The sequence below is a fragment of the Schistocerca americana genome, chromosome 6 (assembly GCF_021461395.2).
Source record: "Schistocerca americana isolate TAMUIC-IGC-003095 chromosome 6, iqSchAmer2.1, whole genome shotgun sequence".
In the NCBI taxonomy this organism is placed as follows: domain Eukaryota; kingdom Metazoa; phylum Arthropoda; class Insecta; order Orthoptera; family Acrididae; genus Schistocerca; species Schistocerca americana.
The window spans coordinates 334,277,896-334,301,763 of record NC_060124.1 but is presented as its reverse complement, the minus strand read 5'-3'; the positions used below and the strand labels follow the sequence as shown (position 1 = coordinate 334,301,763).

Sequence of the window (23,868 nt, the reverse complement as noted above, 5' to 3'; positions counted from 1 at the left end):
CAGCTGATATCACTCGCAGCAGATGCTTGCTATATACAGTTTATATCCAGACCCAGATGTCAGAATTAAGACATAGCTCCACGTGCTGCTTTGACAGTCTTGTAACAGAGGCAGAAATTGGTCCTTTATTGTGAGTGTTATCTAGATGGCAACAGATTGGAACTCAGTGTGGTGCCACAGCAGGAGTGCATGACAGTAGTGCCCTCTGGTCTATATTGCTGTGTACCAGTGACCAAGTACAAAGCAATTTACTTTGGTTGCACTATCCCAGAAGGTAATTATAGAAGAGAACACAGCATAAAAATGTGCAAAATAAGCCAACACTTGACTTTAAGTCAATGCAGTGGCACAGTGGAGCATGCTTCTAAGGGCATAGCACATTGAAATAAGCCTTCAGATTAGTTTATCAATGTCTTGACTCCATTTTAACTTCTTATCCAGTTGAACATCCAGAGACACAAGCACTACATTCATTGCGTGATCATTAATGTTTACTTCCGGTGCTAAAAGGTCATCATTACTTGTTGTAAATTGTATAATATGATATATTAAGAGATTAAGGCTTAAACATTAAACCATTTGTAGGCCTGTTCAGCTATCATCTGAGATGTGTCTTCTAAGGTTGAGTTTGGATCCTTGATTAGTATGTTTGTGTTCTCAGAAAGCACTACAGTTTTTGAACTGCTCTTCATTCAAAGATCAGTTCTGCATGTTAGAAACAAGTGTTGGTCCAGTGCTAATCTCTCTGGCACTCTACACATTGTGTATGCCATTCTGAGGTTATTTTTGTACTTGTGACACAGTCTAACAATGGAATCTATAAGTAGGAATATCAACAATGTAGGAAGAGATAGATTGCTACTTACCATAAAGATGATATGTCAGTTGCAGATAGGCACAACTAAACAGCCCTTTCGCATAAGCGTTTGGCCACAGTCTTCGCCAGAAAAAGAGAAGCATACACCATTCATTCACACAAGCAAGCACACAGAATGCACAGATGACCACCAACTCCTGCAGCTTGGAGCAGAATACAGCTATCACATGGAATAGAAGCAGCAATCTGGAGGGGTGGGGAACAGGAAGGGATGGTAGCACAGGGGGAAGGGAAGAGTGGAGTACTCTCTGGTGGAGTGTGCAGGGACTAGAATACCAACAGGCACAGTGTCAGAAGATTGTGTTACAGAAAGGTGGGAGGAATGGAGCAAAAAGGAGAGGAACAGGGAAAGGTGGGAGGATGCAATGGCAGAGGGTGGCAAACAAATAAATTGGCAGATGAGAATGTGGAGGTGATAGGGCAGAGAGTGCTGGAAACTGTTGGGTGGAGGGTGTGGGTAGAGTATGCTACCGCAGTTTGAGACAGGGATAGTTACAGGAGCAGAGAATATGTTGTAAGGATAACTCCCATGTGCACAGTTCAGAAAAGCTGGTGGTGAAGGGCAGGATCCAAATTACTCAGGTAATGAAATAGCCACTGAAATGAAGTGTGTTACTTTCATCAGCATGTTGTGCCACAGTGTGGTCTGCTTTGCTCTTGGCCACAGTTTGGTGGTGGCCGTTCATTCTAATGGTTGATAGTCACACCAATACAGAAAGCTATGCATTAATTGCAGCAGAGCTGGTAAATAACAAGGCTGCTTTCACAGGTGGCCCAGCCACTGATAAAGCAGGATAAACCTGTGACAGAACTGGAACAGGAAGTGCTGGGTGGGGCGACTGGGCAGATTTCGCATTTGGGTCTTTCACGGGGAAATGATCCCTGTGGCAAGGGGTTGGGATTGTGAGTGGCATAGGGATGGACTAGGATGTTGTGGAGGTCATGTGGATGACACAACACCACTTTAGAAGGGGTGGAAAAGATCTTGGGTAGGATGTCCCTCATTTCAGGGCACGACGATACATTCCAGTCTGGGGTGGTATTGGGTGACAAAGGGGGCACTTATTTGTGGCTGGTTCTTGAGGGCAGTGAGAGAATTTGGGATGTGAGGGAAAATGACACAGGAGATCTTTTGTGAACCAGGTTTGAGGAAACGTGCCTGTCTGTGAAGGCATTGGTGAAGCCCTCAGCTTAATAACCAGGGAGTTCTGGCCACTGCAGATGTACCATCCCCAGGTGGACAGGCTGTTTGGCAGGAATTTTGTCATGTGAAAGGGATGACAGATGTTGAACTGAAGGTTCTGTTGGTGGTCGATGGGTTTAATGTAGACAGACGTGTGGATGGAGCCACTGGAGAGAAGGAGATGGCATGCTGGCTTGAGGAAGGCCAAATGAAGAGGATGGGAGAGAAGTTGTTGAGGCTGTGAAGGAATGAAGATAGTTTGTCTTGATCCTGAGTCCAGTTTATGAAGATATTGTCAATGAAACTGAACCAGATATGAGATTTGGTTAGGAAAATCTCCTCTAGATGGACACCACCTCCATAAGTTACTCAACCAGCTGACATCTTACTTTCACCTTGGGGTACTAGTATCCAATCCCCACCCTAAACACAGTGTTCCTCCTCATCCACCCCTCATAGTGCCTAAAGCCTGCCTAGCTGACCTTTCCAACTCACCACATTCCCCAACACTGCACCAAATCCAGAGCCAAAACCTTCCTGTAACACTGTTGTTAATCTTTCCATCAAAACCCTTAGCTCCACAGAAGTTTCAATCCTGTCCAAAGACCTCACCTTTTCCCCTCGCATCTAAAATCCTCCCACCACCCCCAAGAACCAGTCACAAAGGAGTGCTCCTTCTTCACCCAGTGCCACCATGGACTGAAACAACTGAACTGCATCCTTCACTAGGACTTTGATTACCTATCATTATGCCTAGAAATGAGGGACATTCCACCTGAGATCTTGCCACTCCTCTGACAGAGGTGTTTCGTTGCCCTCCACAATATCCTAGTCCATCCCTTTGGCACTCCCAATTCCAACCCCTCATCATAGGGATTGTATCCCTGTGATAATCTCAGGTGCAAGACCTGCCTTATCCCCCCACTCAGCACTTCCTAATCCAGTCCTGTCACAAGTTTGTCCTAATCCATCATCATACCTGTGAAAGCAGCCTTCTCATTTACCAGCTCTGCTGCAATAATTTCATAGCTTTCTATATTGGTATGACTACCAACAAACAGCCCACTAGGATGAACAGCCACTGCCAAAATGTGGCCATGAACAGAAGCAGACCACTGTGTGACACAACATGGAGATTAATGAAACATGATTGACTTCAATAGCTGCTTCACTACCTGAGCTATCTGTATCTTGCCCTCCACCACCAGCTTTCCCGAACTGCACGGATGGGAGTTATCCTTACTAGACATTCTCTCCTCCTGTAATTATCCCCCCCTTACATTAACATACTATCCCCACACCTGCCACCCAACAGCTTCCACCTGCTCCTCTGTCCTATCACCTCCTCCACCCAACCATCCCTCCATGCTGTTCTCCTTTTTCCCTTCATTTTTCCCAACTTCCTGTCCTACAACCTCCTGACACTGCACCTGTTGGCATTCCAGTCTCTGCACACACTGCCAGTCAGTGCTCCTCCCTTCTGCCATCTGTACATTGCTATCCCTCCCCATTCCCCACCCCTTACTGATTGTTGCTTCCATCCCACACGATAGCAGCATTCTTGCACGAGCTGCTGGAGTTGGTGGTCATGTGTGTGTTATGTATGCTTGCTTATGTGGATGAATGGTGTGTATTTCTCTTTTTCCGATTAAATCTGTGGGCAAAAGCTTAAGCGTAAGTGTCTTTTAATTGTGCCTGTCTGCAACTTAACATATCATCTTCATGGTAAGCAGCAATATATTTTTTCTACATTATTGTTACATTGTCATACATCCTCTGCTTGCTGTTATGGAGTTAATATTCCATCTATACAATAGGGATGCTGTTAGTGACATAAGACTTCAATTTTCTACATAGAATTTTATGATCTTCACAGTTAAAGTTTTCCCCAACCTATTCCTCATTCCTCCCTGAGGAAGGAACTAAAAGCTCTGAAACTATGGTAGTTTCTGTTCTGCATTTATATGTCTCTATTAGCAGCACTTAATATTTTGCCTCCTGATGGTGAATATTAACCAGTTATTCTTTCTTCTTGTAATTTGTCATGCATAACCCAAGTAACAGATGTAGAATTTGACAGCTTTTAGACTGAATTTAGAATTAAAAGTATATTCTGAACTTTAACATCTGCTTCAACAGTGTAAATAAATGAATATAATTATCTATTTCATGGCAATCTGATTTTGTCAATCATTTCATAGATTTTTTGGGACAATATCAAGTAATCTGAAACTTCAATATCCCCAGGCCCCTTGTAGTTCAGTGGCTCCAAAGAAAACTAAAAAAAATCTGCGGATTATTTTTGCTTGACTCAGTGTTCTGTCTAACAGAATGAATATCTGGATCATATAGTTCTTTTATGCCAGCCTGCTGGCCTTTTATAGAAATGTTATCAGACTCCTCTTTTACATTAAGCAATTGTTTGATATACTCCTGCCAGCAAAGTAGCATTTTTGTTGTCACTGTGAGAATCTTCACATTTTCATTTCATTGTCTAACAATTTCATGCTTTTCTTCAGGGAAATTACTTTCAGTTTTTGTGTTTATACCCTCAGTTATATGACAACATTAATTTACTGACTTTCTTGTTTGGTTTGTTTTAAGTATCTTGTCATCTTTCACAGATTTGTTTCTTTGGATGTCTGGTTGAATTTTACCTCACTAGCTTATACCACTGATTTCCCATCTTAACATTTACATTCATCTACCTAATTGTTTCATCAACAAGCTGGCCTTTTCTACTCCGGTTTTTGTCGTATCTCCAATAGCTTCTTGAACCAGAATTATTTCCTTCTTTTGTCATAGTTTTGTATGCTACTACACTAAGTACTGAGCCATTAGTGCAATGACAATAAGAAGGAATAAAGGAAGGGTTATGATAGTAACAGGATGGTGAGAAACACATTTTGTTCAGTTCATCTGGTGAAATCATCCACTTTGAGAACTAGTGCCAGCAAGTACACTATGATCAATGAAGCTCCTAGTTACATGTGAATTTCATTTTCTGCACCCATGCACAAAATGCTAAGTTAAGTCCTTGCCACATCAAAAAGTAAGGTTAATAGTCCTTGAATAATGATGCTTCATGTATTATTTTATTTTAAGAGATTCATTAAGTTGTCTTCCTTTAGTTTTTATCACATTTGCACAACTTATCCTTTTGTGTTTCATATAAAAAGTAACTTGTCATTGCTTTTTCATGCCATTCTCACTGAAGCCTCTCTTTCTATATTGTTTGCTTGATGTACTATTTTTAGTTTTATTTTATTCATCCATTTCTTTTATATTTTCTTCTTCCTCTTGCAGGCTTATTTTTTTTCCCCCAGCTGAATAATACCTTTTACTAATGGATATGTGAAATAAGAAATTCAATTTTGATATTTCTTTGTTGCTATTAGTCCTGCTGTGGTAATGCTGATGAAAGAAATAATGAATTTACTGTAACTTCCACATCTGTGATACAAGGCCTTGCTCTCTGTATATATTTATTTATTCATTCAGTCAGTTCAAAACAGAGTTATGTGAACTCATATGTAAGTCTACATCTACATGGATACTCTGAAAATCACACTTAAGTGTTTGGCAGTCTATCAAATAAAAAAAAATGAAGACATGCCATAGTATTAACTCCCTAAACAACTTATTTGTTTACCGGTACATCACATTAGAAATTGAAAATTCCTGCTAATAGATAATGATGCCCAATGTAAATTACCTCTTTCCTTACAGTGAATAGAATGCTTTTTCTTAGAAAGTTATCAGTGTAGTCATGTAAGTGTTTGTCAAGCAACTGAAGAAAACAGAATAGCAAATACAAGTACTATGAAGAAATACTACAAATTTCAATGTAACAGCTTTTTTTTATCAGTTGTGTGAGAGGTTTCATTCAGGATTTTTTATGTTTGTGTGGAGCATAGCAAACTTATATTAGTAATGTAACATTCAAAAAACGTTTGTGAATTCCAGTTAGTTCTAGTGACAGATGACTACTTGAAATCACTCAGTAGCCCCAAAGGCTCTCCTTTATCATGCCATGCAGAGAACATGAAGTATGATGAAGTGTATAATTAAACAAAAAAGAGGGTTTACATCCAATGTCGCTGGAAACTTATACAACAGTAAACAAGTGAAGAAAGCATGTGTGTGTGTGTGTGTGTGTGTGTGTGTGTGTGTTTTCACTCTGATGAAGTAAATTTGGGAAGTAAGTTACAGTGCTCACAAATTTGTTTATGTGCTTATTTAATGCCTAATTCTCAAATGATAACAATAATGAAATGTACTGCAGTACTTAATGGAATAAAAGTAAAACAAAAGTCATCTATTATACAAGCAACCAGACTGCAACTATTTAATATTTGATGTATGTAGTACACTGAGGTGACAAAAATAATGAGGTACCACCTAATATTCTTGGAGTAGTGCATCAACTCAGCATGGTCTCGACAAGTAGTTGGAAGTCTTCTGCAGTAATATTGTGCCATGCTGCCTCTATAGCTGTCCATAATTGTGAAAATTGCCAGTGCAAGATTTTGTGCACAAACTGGCATCTCAATTATGTCCCATAAACGTTTGATGGGATTCATGTTGGGCAATATGGGTGGCCAAACCATTCACTCATATTGTCTAGCATGTTGTTCAAACCATCTGTGAACACTTATGGCCTAGTGATAAGGTGCATTGTCATCAATTAAAATTCCATCATTTTTTGGGAACATGACATCCATGAATGGCTGAAAATCATCTCCACATAGCAGAACATCCAGAGGACCCAGCCCATTCCATGTAAACACAGCCCACATCATTATGGAACCACCACCAGCTTGTGCAGTGTCTTGTTGATTACTTGGGTCCATTGCTTCACAGGGTCCATGCCACACTGAACACTAGCATCTACTCTTACCAACAGAAATAGGGAGTCACCTGATTAGGCCATGGTTTCCCAGTCACCTAGGGTCCAATCGATGTGGTCACAAGCCCGGGTTAGGTGATGCAGGTAATGTGTTCTTAGCAAGGGCAGTCATGATGGTCACCTGCTCCCATAGCTCATTAATGCCAAATTTCACCACACTGTCCTAATGGATATGGTTGTCAAATGTTCCACATTGATTTCTGCAGTTATTTCATGTAGTGTTGCTTGTCTGTTAGCATTGCCAACTCCACGCAAACATAACTGCTCTTGTTTGTTACAGAAAGCTGTCAGCCACTGCATTGCCCATTGTTAGAGATTATGCCTGAAATGTGGTTTCTTGGCATACTCTTGACACTGTGGGTAGCAAACTATTGAATTCTCTAATAATTTTCAAAATGGCATGTCCCAAGCATCTAGCTCCAACTACCATTATGCATTCAAAGTCTGTTAATTCCTGGCATGCAGCCATAAACACATTGGAAACCTTTTCACATCAATTACCTGAGTAAAAATGACAGTTCTGCCAATGCACTGCCCTTTTAAAACTTTTGTATGGTCACTGTATGTACATATGCATATTGCTACCCCATGACTTTTTGTCACCTCAGTGTATATGTATAACAAACCTTGACTCCTGGCTTCTGGCAATTTTTCTAAGTATACCAAGGCCTCCTTGGTAACTTCCATCATCAGAGGGAATATTGGTCGAATTTTTGCTACTGTCATTGCTGGAGTCAAGAGATTTCTTGTGTCTTTCCATCTGCAATGATAGAGAAGTGCTGATTTTAATATCCACAAAAATTGAGACTTTGCATTTAAAGTATATTAGCAGAAACATTCTTGCTTAGTTTATGTGTATCCAAAACTTACAGTACATATATGATTTGTAATTATATGTTGGGGCTATTTTTATGTGCAAGTGAGCCGGATGAGGACTCTGTTGCAAGAACAATGCTGTACATTAGGTAGAATCTCAGTCACAAATCTCTGAAAGCTCAAATTCCAGAATGAGTCAGGAAAAGTATTACCTCCTCCAACATACCAGTATATCCCAAGTAATGACCATAGTAGTAAAATCAGAGAAATTCAGAATCTTGCATAGGTGTGTCAACAGCCTTTCTTCCCATGTAGCATCATCATATTGAATGGGAAGAGGGAACAAATTATTTTGGTATCCTATGTACACTATACGACACATCATACAGTGGCTTGCAGTGCATAGCTAGATGTAGGTTCATATTTTAAATTACACTTTTTGAGATATTTCAGAGCTACAAAATATTTATCACAGGTTAGTATTTATATACAATTGCAACAAAAGAACGTGTGTTTACAATGCCTGTTACTATTCATTATGCAGCTAACAAGGGTCTTTAGCTTTTGAATATTAATAAAAAATAAAATTTATGGGGAAGGCTAATAAAAAATGTTCTTAATTTTTTTGAATCATGGCATTATCTTTGTGGAGGATAGCAACAATCCAGGAACTGTTGAAAAGTTTCTAGTTTCAGACTTTGATACAGTTTTCCAATAAACAATTAACTGTTTCAGATGGTTATGACCGTCTTCAGATCTCTGTGCCCAAATTTAGTATGATAGAAGTATGTTGGAATGGTGCTAAAATACAGTACCAAATGTTATTTGAGAGTGTTTGTACTTACTCTACATGATTGTTGATTTACTATGTCACTATCATAGACTTTCTTTTAACTTTGTAGGGATTCTCAGTTTCTTGTTTTATGTCACACAGGGCCTCATTCAGAACCTTTGCACCTGAATAAAGATCCTCTCTCCAAACCCTAGACAGTTTTAATCCAATCTTTAAGCCATTGCCTGCCACCAGTCCCACACCAAAAGTTTCGTAACGCTCATTATTTGATTCTGTAAATCTCCCTTCAGTTCATTTTATAGCTCTTTGTATAGAAATCTCAATGTTTTATAATTAGTTTTCTTGGACCTACATGATAAATAAATAAAATAAATCCATCCTGCAATCTACTCTTCCCTCTCCCATCTCGTCACATGCAGGATTGTGTGCAGTATGCTAAGTCCCTGCCTGCTTTGTAGTAAGCTTCCTCCTGATGCCATATTCATATTTATGTGCATCCTCCATATCATATCATTACTCATGTGTTTCCCTCACTTTTTTCATGTTCACCACAACCAGTACAGAAGTACACAAATCTGACAACACTGTTATTGAAACACTGAAGCAAGAGAGATATAAGAGCACATGACATCATGGCGTACCTTTCCTCATGCTGTGCAGATGGACATTTTCCAACTACTGGGTCAACTTCTTCACTCACTTGGAATTCATTGTCACTAAAATTGTGGAATTCCTTAACTAGAACTGTCTTTATTAGCTCCAGATCTCGCAATAAAATTGCTGGTTGATGACACTTGTAAAAACCACCATATGGATGGTCTTCCAGCTTCCTGTAAAAACCGTTGAGTTCAACATAAAAATTGAGCTGATATTTTATGTTCAAATGTAGTTTCTTCACAAGTAATTGTTTCATTTTTACTTTTAATGACAGTATTAAAAAGTAGCTTGGTGAATCACATCAGTAGAAAAAAAATTATATTGATGTAGCAGGTATTTTCTTTCCACATAAAAAAGTTTCTGTTTCTTGATAATGTAACTTCTTGAAATTAGTATTTATCAATTTCTGCAATACTTTTATATTATGGTACTTCAGTTTTTCTTCTCCTACTTACATGTACAAATCTTGATACACAGAGCTAAGGGCTTTCTTTCTTGTGATATAATCACCAATATTACCAAAGAATAATACTGGTTTCACAAAAGGCACATCTTGTAGTTGCCAGTGCCTGTATTTCCACATCATATAAGCATAGAGTACACTTACTGTTGCCACTAAAAATAGTAAGCAATCCAATCTCCATAGTGGAAATATTTCCAAAAGAGATGCCATAGCCCACGCAGGCACTGAAATTGTTTTATGGAAGAAATTAGTACACAAGGACAGAGTGGCTTACCTATTGTAATGAAATTCAAAGTATAAATGAATTTGATATGGGTTCTTTAATAATAAAACAACAATGGAAACAAGTACTTTTTTGTAGATAAATATTATAATGCAAATCCCTAGATCGTAACATACAGTGAAATGAGTAAAGGCAAGCATGCACCACACAATGGATGCACTGGATAGTCTATAGCCTCATTAACTAGAAGTGAATAAACAGTTGGCAAGTTACATTTCGCCACTGCTACTAACTTACTGCAACGTTGAATGTTTTGTTAACATGACTCTTCACTGCATAATATCTCTGCAGTAAACTATTTACAAAATAGTTACTATACTATTGTTAACATCAAAAACACCCTAAAATAGAGTCATTGTTGTAATTCAGTTGTGATGGTATACATATTTATATGCAACATTAAATACTGATACAATATGGAAAATGTGGCAGGGGTTTATGTAATTCCGTCTATTTTATTGTTAACTATATGAAAAAGGTAACAGTGTCTGTATAGAGACTAAAAATGGTATGCAAGAAGAGAGGACTATCAGACTGAAGACAAACATTTGAAGCAAAAGCTAAGGTACAAGCTTTTCCAAATGTTTCTTTAAACTAAAATAACTGCTCTGACTTAGAGGTGTGCATGTGAGGAAAGAAATTTCTGAACTTACACAATAAAAATGTATCATGTGTATTAGTGGTTATTATGTTTGATCTAAACATTGTGTGTGTGTGTGAGTGAGTGGGTGAGAGGGGGAGTGTGTGTGTGTGTGTGTGTGTGTGTGTGTGTTTCAGTATCACATCACTCCAGTATATATATTCTACTTTTGAACTTGTTTCTTTTGCAGCATTCTACAAAGTCTGCAGCAGTCATGAAACCCTGTGTTGAATAGGCACAACTAATTCCTTATTCACTGTTCAGACAGACAGACCTATTTTCTTTCTGAACTGCAGTAGAATAAATCATTCTGGAGAAGAACTACATTTATAAATTTAAAACGATGAAGGCTGTAAATTCATCCAAGATTTTTCCTCATCCATATTGTTTCTATTACATTATATTTTACATTATAAAAGTAAGCAGTATTCATCAGTATCCAAATCAGACAGGATACTATGATATCTTACAGTATGTCATTGAACAAATAGATATAATTCCTTATTCACTTTTTGTACATGACAAAATTATTCTTTATGCTCTGCAGTACAATAAACTATTCACCACACACAAAAACAAAGCACCTTGTGTCAAGACTAGTCTATTGCACTGACGTGAACAAAAAACACAGTGATATACTGAGAGACATCAGGTTATCATGTCCACTGTAGGCTCTGCAGAGCACCAGAAATGTGGCGTTAGAGAAGAACAGTTCTAATACCAACAGGAAAAAGTTGCAAATTGGTATTGAAATTTTTACTGTCTAAAACACGGTGTCATAGAAACGAGATGTGTGAGAAAAGATTTTGACGAATTTATAGATTTGATCATTTTTATTAAAAAAGATATTCAATTGATGGCACGTAAAAAAGTGTCAAGATATTCGCACTTATTTGTCGTTGCTGCCACAGCACTACGAGGTTCACAACGATCTGCACGATGTTTACGTAATCGATTTAAGTAAAATGTCATCTGCGGTTGAAAGGTAAAAAGCAAAATTCCCAGGAAAGATCGTTACTGTGCGTTGTAGAGTTGTGATCGGTATACGGAGTAATCACATGGCGGGGCGCGGCGGAACGCTGCCCGCAGAGCTTGACTTCTCACCCGCTTACCTGCCGGCGCGCTGCGGCGGATCGCGCGGTGTGAGTGTCGGCGGCGAGTGGCGGCCAACGGCGGACGGATTGCCGTCGGAAGCGAGGTCCCAGGGTCACGCTGGGCTCCGGATCGCTGCCAATTGTTCCCAATTATTGTTAGGGACGGTGGCGGAATTACGGCGATATGTGCCAGCCATGACCCGGTCGCTCCCGCCGGCTGTCTCCCTGGCTCGCCTCGCGGGCACACAGCCGCTCCGCACGCCGGGCCCCGCTTCCGGAGCCTGTAATTGGCGTGCAGCGGCCGGTTAATAGCAGCCTCGCCATCCATTGAGTCGCACTCACAACCGACATTTTTTTTCACTTCCTCCTTAAACGTCACCTCTGTCGTTATTGAGGTATCGGGTGTGATTCTGTAGTTTTTCTGAGGCAGGTGCATAAGTTCGTATCGTTTTTGTTTTGCGTGTTGGCAGTCCTAGTGAAACAGTTTGTCTATCGATTGTCAGTTTTTATTTGTAGTTCACCGCTGTTAGTTATGTTTACTTGAGCGCTGAAAGACCTGAGTCGAAACAAGGCCCCGGGAGTAGACAACATTCCATTAGAACTACTGACGACCTTGGGAGAGCCAGTCATGACAAAGCTCTACCATCTGGTGAGCAAGATGTATGAGACAGGCGAAAAACCCTCAGACTTCAAGAAGAATATAACAATTCAAATCCCAAAGAAAGCAGGTGTTGACGGATGTGAAAATTACCGAACTACCAGTTTAATAAGTCACAGCTGCAAAATACTAACGCGAATTCTTTACAGACGAATGGAACAACTGATAGAAGCCGACCTCGGGGAAGATCAGTTTGGATTCCGTAGAAATGTTGGAACACGTGAGGCAATACTGACATTACGACTTATCTTAGAAGAAAGATTAAGGAAAGGCAAACATATGGTTCTAGCATTTGTAAACTTAGAGAAAACGTTTGACAATGTTGACTGGAATACTCTCTTTCAAATTCTAAAGGTGGCAGGGGTAAAATGCAGGGAGCGAAAGGGTATTTACAATTTGTACAGAAACCAGATGATAGTTATAAGAGTCGAGGGGCATGAAAGGGAAGCAGTGGTTGGGAAGGGAGTGAGACAGGTTTGTAGCCTCTCCCCGATGTTATTCAATCTGTATATTGAGCAAGCAGTAAAGGAAACAAAAGAAAAATTCGGGGTAGGTATTAAAATCCATGGGGAAGAAATAAAAACTTTAAGGTTCGCCGATGACATTGTAATTCTGTCAGAGACAGCAAAGGACTTGGAAGAGCAGTTGAACGGAATGGACAGTGCCTTGAAGGGAGGATGTAAGACGAACATCAACAAAAGTAAAACGAGGATAATGGAATGTAGTCGAATTAAGTCGAGTGATGCTGAGGAAATTAGATTAGGAAATGAGACACTTAGAGTAGTAAATGAGTTTTGCTATTTGGGGAGCAAAATAACTGATGATGGTCGAAGTAGAGAGGATATAAAATGTAGACTGGCAATGGCAAGGAAAACGTTTCTGAAGGAGAGGAATTAGTTAACATCGAGTATAGATTTAAGTGTCAGGAAGTCGTTTCTGAAAGTATTTGTATGGAGTGTAGCCATGTATGGAAGTGAAACATGGACGATAAATAGTTTGGACAGGAAGAGAATAGAAGCTTTCGAAATGTGGTGCTACAGAAGAATGCTGAAGATTTGATGGGTAGATCACATAACTAATGAGGAGGTATTGAATAGAATAGGGGAGAAGAGAAGTTTGTGGCACAACTTGACAAGAAGAAGGGACCGGTTGGTAGGGCATGTTCTGAGGAATCAAGGGATCACAAATTTAGCATTGGAGGGCAGCGTGGAGGGTAAAAATCGTAGAAGGAGACCAAGAGATGAATACATTAAGCAGATTCAGAAGGATGTAGGTTGCAGTAAGTACTGGGGGATGAAGAAGCTTGCACAGGATAGAGTAGCATGGAGAGCTGCATCAAACCAGTGTCAGGACTGAAGACAACAACAACAATAGTTATGTTTACATTCTGTCGTTTGTCTCCCCATCGCACCCCCCTCAGATTTAGTTATAAGTTGGCACAGTGGATAGGCCTTGAAAAACTGAACACAGATCAATCGAGAAAACAGGAAGAAGTTGTGTGGAACTATGAAAAAAATAGGCAAAATACACAAACTGAGTAGTCCCATAGACAGGCAACATCAAGGATAGGGTGAGCTCAGGAGCGCCGTGGTCCCGTGGTTAGCGTGAGCAGCTGGGGAACGAGAGGTCCTTGGTTCAACTCTTCGCTCATGTGAAAAGTTTGATTTTTTATTTTCAGACAATTATTATCTGTCCGTCCGTCCGATGCGAGGTAACTGCGCCGTAGTATGGGGACGCTACACCTAAACAAACATCGAAACACACGACGTCAGTCGACTAGAGCGCACGGAAGAGAGAGTATTCCTGCTAACGAGGCTCCCTGGCTAGCAGTTGACTGTTCGCTACTTTGGACGATAGTGCATTAAATACGTGAGATGTATTCCGTGGGCAATATGAATCCAGCAAATATGGCTCGCAACTTCAATAACAAGGTCAATGAATATTTTCCGAACTGTAAGGAATCGGAAAGTTCCTTAAGGGATCGAACGATTGTCGAACATTTATATGATTATTTCCTACATTTGTTGATAAACAGTACGTGTGGTGATGACGATACCTTGCTGATTGCTGTGGAGCTGTATGTACCAGATGATGAGATTGTTGACGATCCGTATGAAGAACACGAAGAGGAAATACTGCGACTTCAATCTGACGGTATTTCTTTGGGTTACATGAAGGAAATGCTCCAATACAGGTCACTGTCCAAACCAATTAAAAGACCCAAATATAGATTATGGAGTGAAGTAACAAATAAATTTAAGAAATTTAAAGGGATCGAGGAAAAAATCACAATTAAATATTGCAAATAAGTCGTGGAACGAGGTGGAACCCGAAGACAGAAGTTCAGTGAACTACAAAACCATGTATACCGACAATTTATTAAAACCAGAAATGAATTAAGTGCAGTGCATGATACGGACCTACAGATTTGGGGATTGCATTACGCTAAACAAATCGGCCTGGACTTCAAGGCTTCATCTCACTGGCTTGTCACGTTCAAAAGAAAATACAAAATTACGCGCAGGAAGATTACGAAATATGTAAGCAGGAACTATGCGAATTAACTGGAAGAACTTTTAGAGTGTTCCAAGACGTTTGTTACAGAAACTAACGTCAGATTCCAACAGTATGAAGACGCATATATTATCAACACAGATCAGTCCGGTTTTAACTATGAAATGAAATCGACCCGCACGTTATCGTTAGTTGGAGAAGGCGACACGCAATGTACTGTAGGATGCCACTTCACATAGTTATACCATACAATATTCTCGGAACAAAGCAGGATTTATTTTATCCACATTTTGTTTATGTTTGCAGGAAAAAAATGGTGTATCTGGACCGCAAGTTTAGCAATAGGTGAATAGGGTACTTGCGCAAACGCCGAATGTCATTGTGAATTGCAGTGCGTCAGGAAAAATGGAGAAAAGACTAGTGAAAAACTAATGAACATATGATTGCTCCTTACTCGGACAAAGATTTTGCCTTACTCCTTGACAGCTATACAGGAGAGAAGGATCAGGCATTGTACAATTTTAGCGTGGGAGTAGGAGTGATTACTGTGGTGTCACCGCCAGACACCACACTTGCTAGATGGTAGCCTTTTAAATCGGCCGCGGTCCATTAGTATACGACGGACCCGCGTGTCGCCACTGTCAGTAATTGCAGACCGAGCGCCACCACACGGCAGGTCTAGAGAGACTTACTAGCACTCGCCCCAGTTGTACGGACGACTTAGCTAGCGATGCAACACTGACGAAGCCTCGCTTATTTGCAGAGAAGATAGTTAGAATAGCCTTCAGCTAAGTCAATGGCTACGACCTAGCAAGGCGCCATTACAGTATAGTGCATTTATCTAAAAAGTATAACTTGTATCGTCAAGAGCGATGTACACCAATGATGGATTAAAGTTAAGTATTCCAGCAGCTACGTACTTTTCTCTATAGCATTCATTACGTATCCTGTTTCAGACCTCACGCCATCCGGCTTGAGCTTATAGCGTGCATTTCGGATTCCTCAAACAACACGGTGTTGGCAATTCTGCTGACACTTCAATTACCATTCCTCCAGGTTGTACACCTCTTGTGCAACCATTAGATGTGTTTGGTTTTCGGCAAGTGAAATACTTTGTGAAGAGATTCTATGATTTTGCGAAGCTGCACAGGTACACAGAGCAGTATTGTTTACATGATCGTGTGTCAATTATCAAAGTTCAGGCACTCACACATAATCAACTTCGCTCTCCAAAATTCCAGGACATGTTCAGATTTGCTTGGACACATGCAGGATTTGACGGTCTACACACGGAAAAATTTGAAAACGTTAAAAACATATGTTTTGATAGAGCACAGGGAAAACTGTGCGATTGTGAAGCTGTTGCATTCATTTGATGTAGTTTATGTGACAAACTCTTATGTTTTCATCACTTTTTTGGGAGTGCTTATCACATCCACAAGAAAACCTAAATCGGGCAAGGTAGAAGAATCTTTTTACCCATTCGCCAAGTGTACAAGTTAGGTGGGTAGACAACATATTCCTGTCATGTGACGCACATGCCGTCATCAGTGTCGTATAGAATATATCAGACGTGTTTTCCTGTGGAGGAATCTGTTGACCTATGACCTTGGGATCAAATGTTTTCAGTTCCCATTGGAGAGGCACGTCCTTTCGTCTACTAATCGCACGCTTTTGTGGTGCGGTTGCAAAACACAGACACTAAACTTACTACAGTGAACAGAGACGTCAATGAACGAACGGACTGATCATAATTTTCTGAAAGTAAAGAAACTAAACTTTTCACTCGAGGGAAGACTTAAACCAAGGACCTCTCATTCCGCAGCTGCTCACGATACAACGGGACCACGGCGCTCCTGAGCTCATACTGTCCTTGATGTCGCCTATCTTGCGCATGGACTACTCAGTTTGTATATTTTGCTTATTTTTTTCATAGTTCCACACAACTTCTTCCTGTTTTCTCGATTGATCTGTGTTCAGTTTTTCAAGGCCTATCCACTGTGCCAACTTATAACTAAATCTGAGGGGGGTGCGATGGGGAGGTTCCCTTGTGAGTGGAGCTGCGGACGCTAGAAAATGGAGTGTCGAGTGGAGAAATCGGAACATTTCTGGTATATTCTTCTGTTTGAATTCAGTAGAGGGGTGAGAGCAACGGAGGCAGCCAGAAAAATTTGCGCCGTGTCTGGAGATAACTCAATTAAACAGAGCACGGCAAGAAAATGGTTTTGTCGTTTTACGGAGGATCGTTTTGACATTAGTGACTCTCCACGTTCAGGAAGACCTTCAGGGTTTGATGAAGATCGTTTCAACTCATTAATCCACAATGATCGACGTCGGCTTTGTTGACAAATGGCAGGTATGATGAACTGTAATCATTCCAACATCGTGCGACATTTTCATGCAATTGGGAAGGTTCAAAAATCAAGTGTATGGGTACCGCATGCCCTAAACCAAAATCACAAAAAGCAGCGCGTGGCCATATAAGCATCTCTGCTTGCTCATCAACAGTTGGCTCGTAAATGACACCTACCATTCCTATCCTGTATCGTTACTGGTGGCGAGAAATGATGTCTTTATGCTAACATAAGGAAAAGAAAGGAATGATTGAGGTCAGACAAAGCAGCAACACCTGGTACAAAGGCCTGCGCGCATCCACAAAGTATAATGTTATGCATTTGGTGCAACAGCGACGGTGCGGCGAACTATGAACTGGTTCCTCGATGCTGACAGTTATTGTCAACAACTGAGACGCCTTGCAGACGCACTTCAAGAACAATCATCAGGAAGACTGCGTGAAGCGATGGTCGTCCACGATAAAGCCCGCTCGCATTCTGCTAGACTGACCACAAACACTATATAGAAGTTGGACTGGTTTCAGTTTGATGTAAAATAAAGATTGAATGTTATTTGACCCTCATAAATTATTGCTAGTCTGTAAATTATTAATTAGAAGTTAAAGAAATTGGGCTATAATTAAAAAGTTCTGCGAAAATATCGAGAAGTTCGGCCTGAAACAAAGGCTGTATATATCCCTTCCAATAGTCAACTGGCGCATTTTCCCTGATGTTTAAGCTGATATTTGCAATTTCGTTGTTGGGACTGGTGAAATTGGAATAATAAAGAACTGTGAAGGTGGTTCGATGAACCCTCTGCCAGGCACTTGAATGTGATTTGCAGAGTATCCATGTAGATGTAGATGCAGATGTTCCGCGCTGACAACTGCCACAATGCAGCAGCGCCATTGATTTGCTGCTGGAGTACCGATTACTCTTTACGTTTCACTGTCCCTGTTACATATATCAACAAAGCGAGTCTATGTCTACATCTATACTCTGCAAAACACCATGAGGTGCATGGCAGAGGGTACGTCCCATTGTACCGGTTATTAGGGTTTCTTCCCGATCCATTCACGTATGGAACGCGGGAAAAATGATTGTTTGAATGCCTCTGTGCTTAGAATAATTATTCTAATCTTATTCTCCCGATCCCTATGTGAGTTATACGTAGGGGTTTGCAGTAGATTCCTAAATTCATCACTAATGTCGCACTACACTAATTTGGGACCGCTCTGTCGAATGGGCATGTAAAGTTCCGCTTTCAAATCATTTTGCTTGACATGAAAAAAAAAAAAAACTTTCCGTCGGCACTGAGGACTGATGAGCAGTATTTCTTTCGCCTGACTCCAGCTACACATTGCGAAATCAAGACTGCAAATATTCTACAAAACATCGGACAAAATGCGCCTGACGACTCTTGGGAGGGACACTCAGTGCACAGGACATTTAACTTGAGACAGCTAAATATCTCGAAAGCGACACAAAATGATGATTAGTCAAGGGGACATTTGTCTGTGCTACAACTGGAAACCTCCTACCCATCTCTCCTGTTTGGACAGAGTCAAATTTGCATTTTCAAGTGAAAACCCACCTTTCTTTTTTTTTTCTTTTTGCTTATTCGGATTCTTCACTAAAATTACGTAAGGTTTATCAAACCATTGTTTTCTAATCTTGGTAGATGATGCTGTAATCCACAAATATCAAGTTTGCACCGACGCATTTGATTCTACATTTCATTTACGATGTAAGTTTAAACCTCTGTGTTCTAAGGTTGATATTTATGTTCGAAATTTACTTTTGCGTTGCAAAATTTGTACAGTACAATATGGTTCTGCTTTTAGCGTGATCCAGCAACAAAGACGTAGATGTAATAGTTTTCTGTTCCCATCGAGATGTTTGACATTGGTGAGTCCTCTGGCCTCTCACCATAGGGGTGCTTGATAACGATGAGTCCCCTTGCCTCTTGCCACTGGGGTGCTTGATTTCGGTGCGGTTCCACGGAGTGTGCGCCTATCACTATCACCTCATGGACATTTTATCTTATTAGAACGGTTGTGGTTTGCATTCCGCCGGTAGCCACGTAGCGACCAGCGCGAGAGTTACATTGGTTGGATGGAAATACACACCTAAATCATCTTGATGGCGAGGTTCGAGGTCGGTGACCGAAATCAAGCAGTCCTATGGTTTTGGGACTCTCAACAATAGACACTGAAGTGAACAGAAAACTACGTTATCATACAGGTAGCTTATTTGCCATAAATATCAATGTCTAGCCATATTATTTGTATTGTAAAGTCAAATTTGCAACGCTCAAGTAACGTTTTAACATAAATATCAACCGTTAGAACATAAAGGTTTAGATTTACATCTTGAATGAAACAGAGAATCAAATGCATCGTTTCTTAACTGCAAAAACGGGCACACTCGATATTTGTCGATTACAGGGCCATCTGCTACGAGTGGGAAACAATTGTTTGAGTAAAACGCACATATTGTTTTGGCGTAGAATCCAAATATACAATAAAAATATGAAGGGGTGGGGGGTGGCGGTGTCCCATTTGAAAATACTAAGATTGCTGCAGATTCCCTTGGTGCAACAGCATTACTGTAGATCACCTGCATCACTTCAAAAAATGGTTCAAACGGCTCTTACAACTACTTAAACCTAACTAACCTAAGGACATCACACACATCCATGCCCGAGGCAGGATTCGAACCTGCGACCGTAGCGGTCGCGCGGCTCCAGACTGTAGCGCCTAGAACCGCTTGGCCACCACGGCCGGCGCATCACTTCATGTTTGATGTCTTCCCCAACGTGGATGGCATCTTCAAGCAGGAAGGCCACAATCGTGCATATCAGTGAACTCACATTGATACCTTGGTAACTAAATTCGCCTGCTCTGAACCCAATGGAACGCATCTGTGAGTGGCCATAGTCCACAGCTTGCATGGGGCCTTCGACTGCTAGCACAAATCTCATGGAAGTCCAGACTGAAGACACTCATAGCATAATCTTACCCTTACCGGCCTGCGTTCTCGCGTCCCGGTCCGTCATTCAGGCGAACGGCCGCTCGGAACCTGCAGACGCTGAAAGCAGCAAGGTGTCGATGTATTTGAGAAAAAGGCCAAAGCTCAGTTGTTCACGTGAAATGTAAGGTGGCTTAATGATGTCACATTGGAAGCAAATTTCACCACAATTCTGCTCAGTGCCACAGTGGACATGCCACACGAAGGGAAGATTACCCCACGCCTCTCACCCACATTTCTCCACTTCTTTTGTCACACCTGCCGTCGAGGCTAGAACCACGATGCCCAGCGTTGAAATCACGCAGTTTTCTTATGGATGGTGGAGGAAAACATTTCAGATACATCTCCGCTCAGCATCGAAACGAAAAGACCTCAGAGTGTGACATAAAGGACGCAAATGAAACCATTCCTTCTCTGTGGGAGTTGATTCCCACAAATTATGCAGTCGGAAACAGCGGTTCTCAGTGAGACGAGCAGTAAGACAACGTTCTTCACAACCTTTAACACTGCTTGCAACCCCGGACGACTCATCCCTTCTCTAAGGACATCGTGCTGTTGCAACCCTACTGAATGCCAGTGTCGGTTGGTCACAGCCAGTGTGCTCCCTGCCGCCCTTGGATAATCAGCTGCCAGCAGAAAGTCGTATACTCCTAGCTCATTCATTTGTTACATAGTTTAATTCTTAATTTCTTTGCGTGTTTTTGGTACTTACATTGTTTAATTCATAAATTTCTGGAGTATTATAGTATTTGAGAGCTGTAGCATAGCGTTTTAGTACCTGAATAGTGTAAAACCGCGTAGTCTCCTTCCGCCGCCAAGCACTGTGTCAGCAGTGCGCAAGTAGCAGCATTACTGAATTTATTAGGCAATCTTGTATTTTAATAACCGTTTAAATTTTGTGTCGATTTGTTTGTGCTCTCTGTAGATTAATTCAGACGTTCTTTGCACAACAGTTTTTAGCATGGATAGGGACTGCAACTGCTGTGTTCGGATGCAGGCTGAGTTGGCATCCCATCGTCCCCAGCTTCAGGCAGTGTTGGCTTCGGTCACACAGCTTGAGGCTGTTGCCAATGGGCATCACTGTGGCGGTCCGGATGGGGGTTTGTCGGGGACGGCCAGCTCGTCCCACACATCCCCCGATCGGACTACGACTGTGGCTCCCCGGGATACTGCCCACACTGAGGCTGATCCCTCACCTGTGGTAGAGTGGGAGATCGTCTCGAGGTGTGGCAGGGGGCGAAATACATTCCGGAGGGCTGAACAGAAGCCCTATCCAGTTTGTCTGATGAACCGGTTTCAGGTTCTGTCTCCGGCTGATACTGATCTTCGGCCGGAGATGGCTGCTTGTCCTGTTCCAGAGGTTGCCCCTCAGTCTACAAGATCCGGGCACTCACAGAGGGTGAGCTTACTGGTAGTTGGGAGCTCCAACTTCAGGCGCGTAATGGGGCCCCTTAGGGATATGGCAGCAAGAGAGGGGAAGAAAACCAATGTGCACTCTGTGTGCATACCGGGGGGAGTCATTCCAGATGTGGAAAGGGTCCTTCCGGATGCCATGAAGGGTACAGGGTGCACCCATCTGCAGGTGGTCGCTCATGTCGGCACCAATGATGTGTGTCGCTATGGATCGGAGGAAATCCTCTCTGGCTTCCGGCGGCTATCTGATTTGGTGAAGACTGCCAGTCTCGCTAGCGGGATGAAAGCAGAGCTCACCATATGCAGCATCGTCGACAGGACTGACTGCGGACCTTTGGTACAGAGCCGAGTGGAGGGTCTGAATCAGAGGCTGAGACGGTTCTGCGACTGTGTGGGCTGCAGATTCCTCGACTTGCGCCATGGAGTGGTGGGGTTTCGGGTTCTGCTGGATAGGTCAGGAGTCCACTACACGCAGCAAGTGCCTACATGGGTAGCAGGGGTTGTGTGGCGTGGACTGGGCGGTTTTTTAGGTTGGATGGCCTCGGGCAAGTACAGAAAGCGCAACAGCCACAAAGGGTGTGGGGCAAAGTCAGGACATGTGGGGACCAAGCAGCAATCGGTATTGTAATTGTAAACTGTTGAAGCTGCATTGGTAAAGTACCGGAACTTAGAGCGCTGATAGAAAGCACCGAAGCTGAAATCGTTATAGGTACAGAAAGCTGGCTGAAGCCAGAGATAAATTCAGCCGAAATTTTTACATAGGCACAGACGGTGTTTAGAAAGGATAGATTGCATGCAACCGGTGGTGGCGTGTTTGTCGCTGTTAGTAGTAGTTTATCCTGTAGTGAAGTAGAAGTGGATGGTTCCTGTGAAATATTATGGGTGGAGGTTACACTCAACAACCGAGCTGGGTTAATAATTGGCTCCTTTTACCGACCTCACGACTCAGCAGCATTAGTGGCAGAACAACTGAGAGAAAATTTGGAATATATTTCACATAAATTTTCTCAGCATATTATAGTCTTAGGTGGAGACTTCAATTTACCAGATATAGACTGGGACACTCAGATGTTTAGGATGGGTGGTAGGGACAGAGCATCGAGTGACATTATACTGAGTGCACTATCCGAAAATTACCTCGAGCAATTAAACAGAGAACAGACTCGTGGAGATAACATCTTGGACCTACTGATAACAAACAGACCCGAACTTTTCGACTCTGTAAGTGCAGAACAGGGAATCAGTGATCATAAGGCCGTTGCAGCATCCCTGAATATGGAAGTTAATAGGAACATAAAAAAGGGAGGAAGGTTTATCTGTTTAGCAAGAGTAATAGAAGGCTGATTTCAGACTACCTAACAGAACAAAACGAAAATTTCTGTTCCGACACTGATAGTGTTGCGTGTTTATGGAAAAAGTTTAAGGCAATTGTAAAATGCGTTTTAGACAGGTACGTGCCGAGTAAAACTGTGAGGGACGGGAAAAACTCACCGTGGTTCAGCAACAAAGTTAGGGAACTACTGCGAAAGCAAAGAGAGCTTCACTCCAAGTTTAAACGCAGCCAAAACCTCTCAGACAAACAGAACCTAGACGATGTCAAAGTTAGCGTAAGGAGGGCTATGCGTGAATTCGAAAGTAAAATTCTATGTACCGACTTGACAGAAAATCCTAGGGAGTTCTGGTCTTACGTTAAATCAGTAAGTGGCTCGAAACAGCATATCCAGACACTCCGGGATGATGATGGCATTGAAACAGAGGATGACACGCGAAAAGCTGAAATACTAAACACCTTTTTCCAAAGCTGTTTCACAGAGGAAGACCGCACTGCAGTTCCTTCTCTAAATCCTCGCACAAACGAAAAAATGGCTGACATCGAAATAAGTGTCCACAGAATAGAAAAGCAACTGAAATCACTCAACAGAGGAAAGTCCACTGGACCTGATGGGATACCAATTCGATTCTACACAGAGTACGCGAAAGAACTTGCCCCCCTTCTAACAGCCGTGTACCGCAAGTCTCTAGAGGAACGGAAGGTTCCAAATGATTGGAAAAGAGCACAGGTAGTCCCAGTCTTCAAGAAGGGTCGTCTAGTAGATGCGCAAAACTATAGACCTATATCTCTGACGTCGATCTGTTGTAGAATTTTAGAACATGTTTTTTGCTCGAGTATCATGTCGTTTTTGGAAACCCAGAATCTACTCTGTA

General features: G+C 41.6%; 1 protein-coding gene across 1 annotated transcript in view; it reads right to left on the bottom strand.

Annotated features, from left to right (window-relative positions):
- LOC124620120 (probable cytochrome P450 6a13) overlaps positions 1-12,043 on the bottom strand; it is a 72,209-nt gene extending 60,166 nt beyond the window's left edge. Inside the window, exons 1-4 of the mRNA XM_047146791.1 lie at positions 11,734-12,043; positions 9,691-9,922; positions 9,220-9,408; positions 7,596-7,729 (exon numbers count right to left, since the gene is read on the bottom strand). Coding sequence (XP_047002747.1) covers positions 7,596-7,729; positions 9,220-9,408; positions 9,691-9,922; positions 11,734-12,043 — 865 coding nt within the window. The remainder of the gene's footprint in view (positions 1-7,595; positions 7,730-9,219; positions 9,409-9,690; positions 9,923-11,733) is intronic.
- Between the last annotated feature and the right edge of the window lie 11,825 nt (positions 12,044-23,868).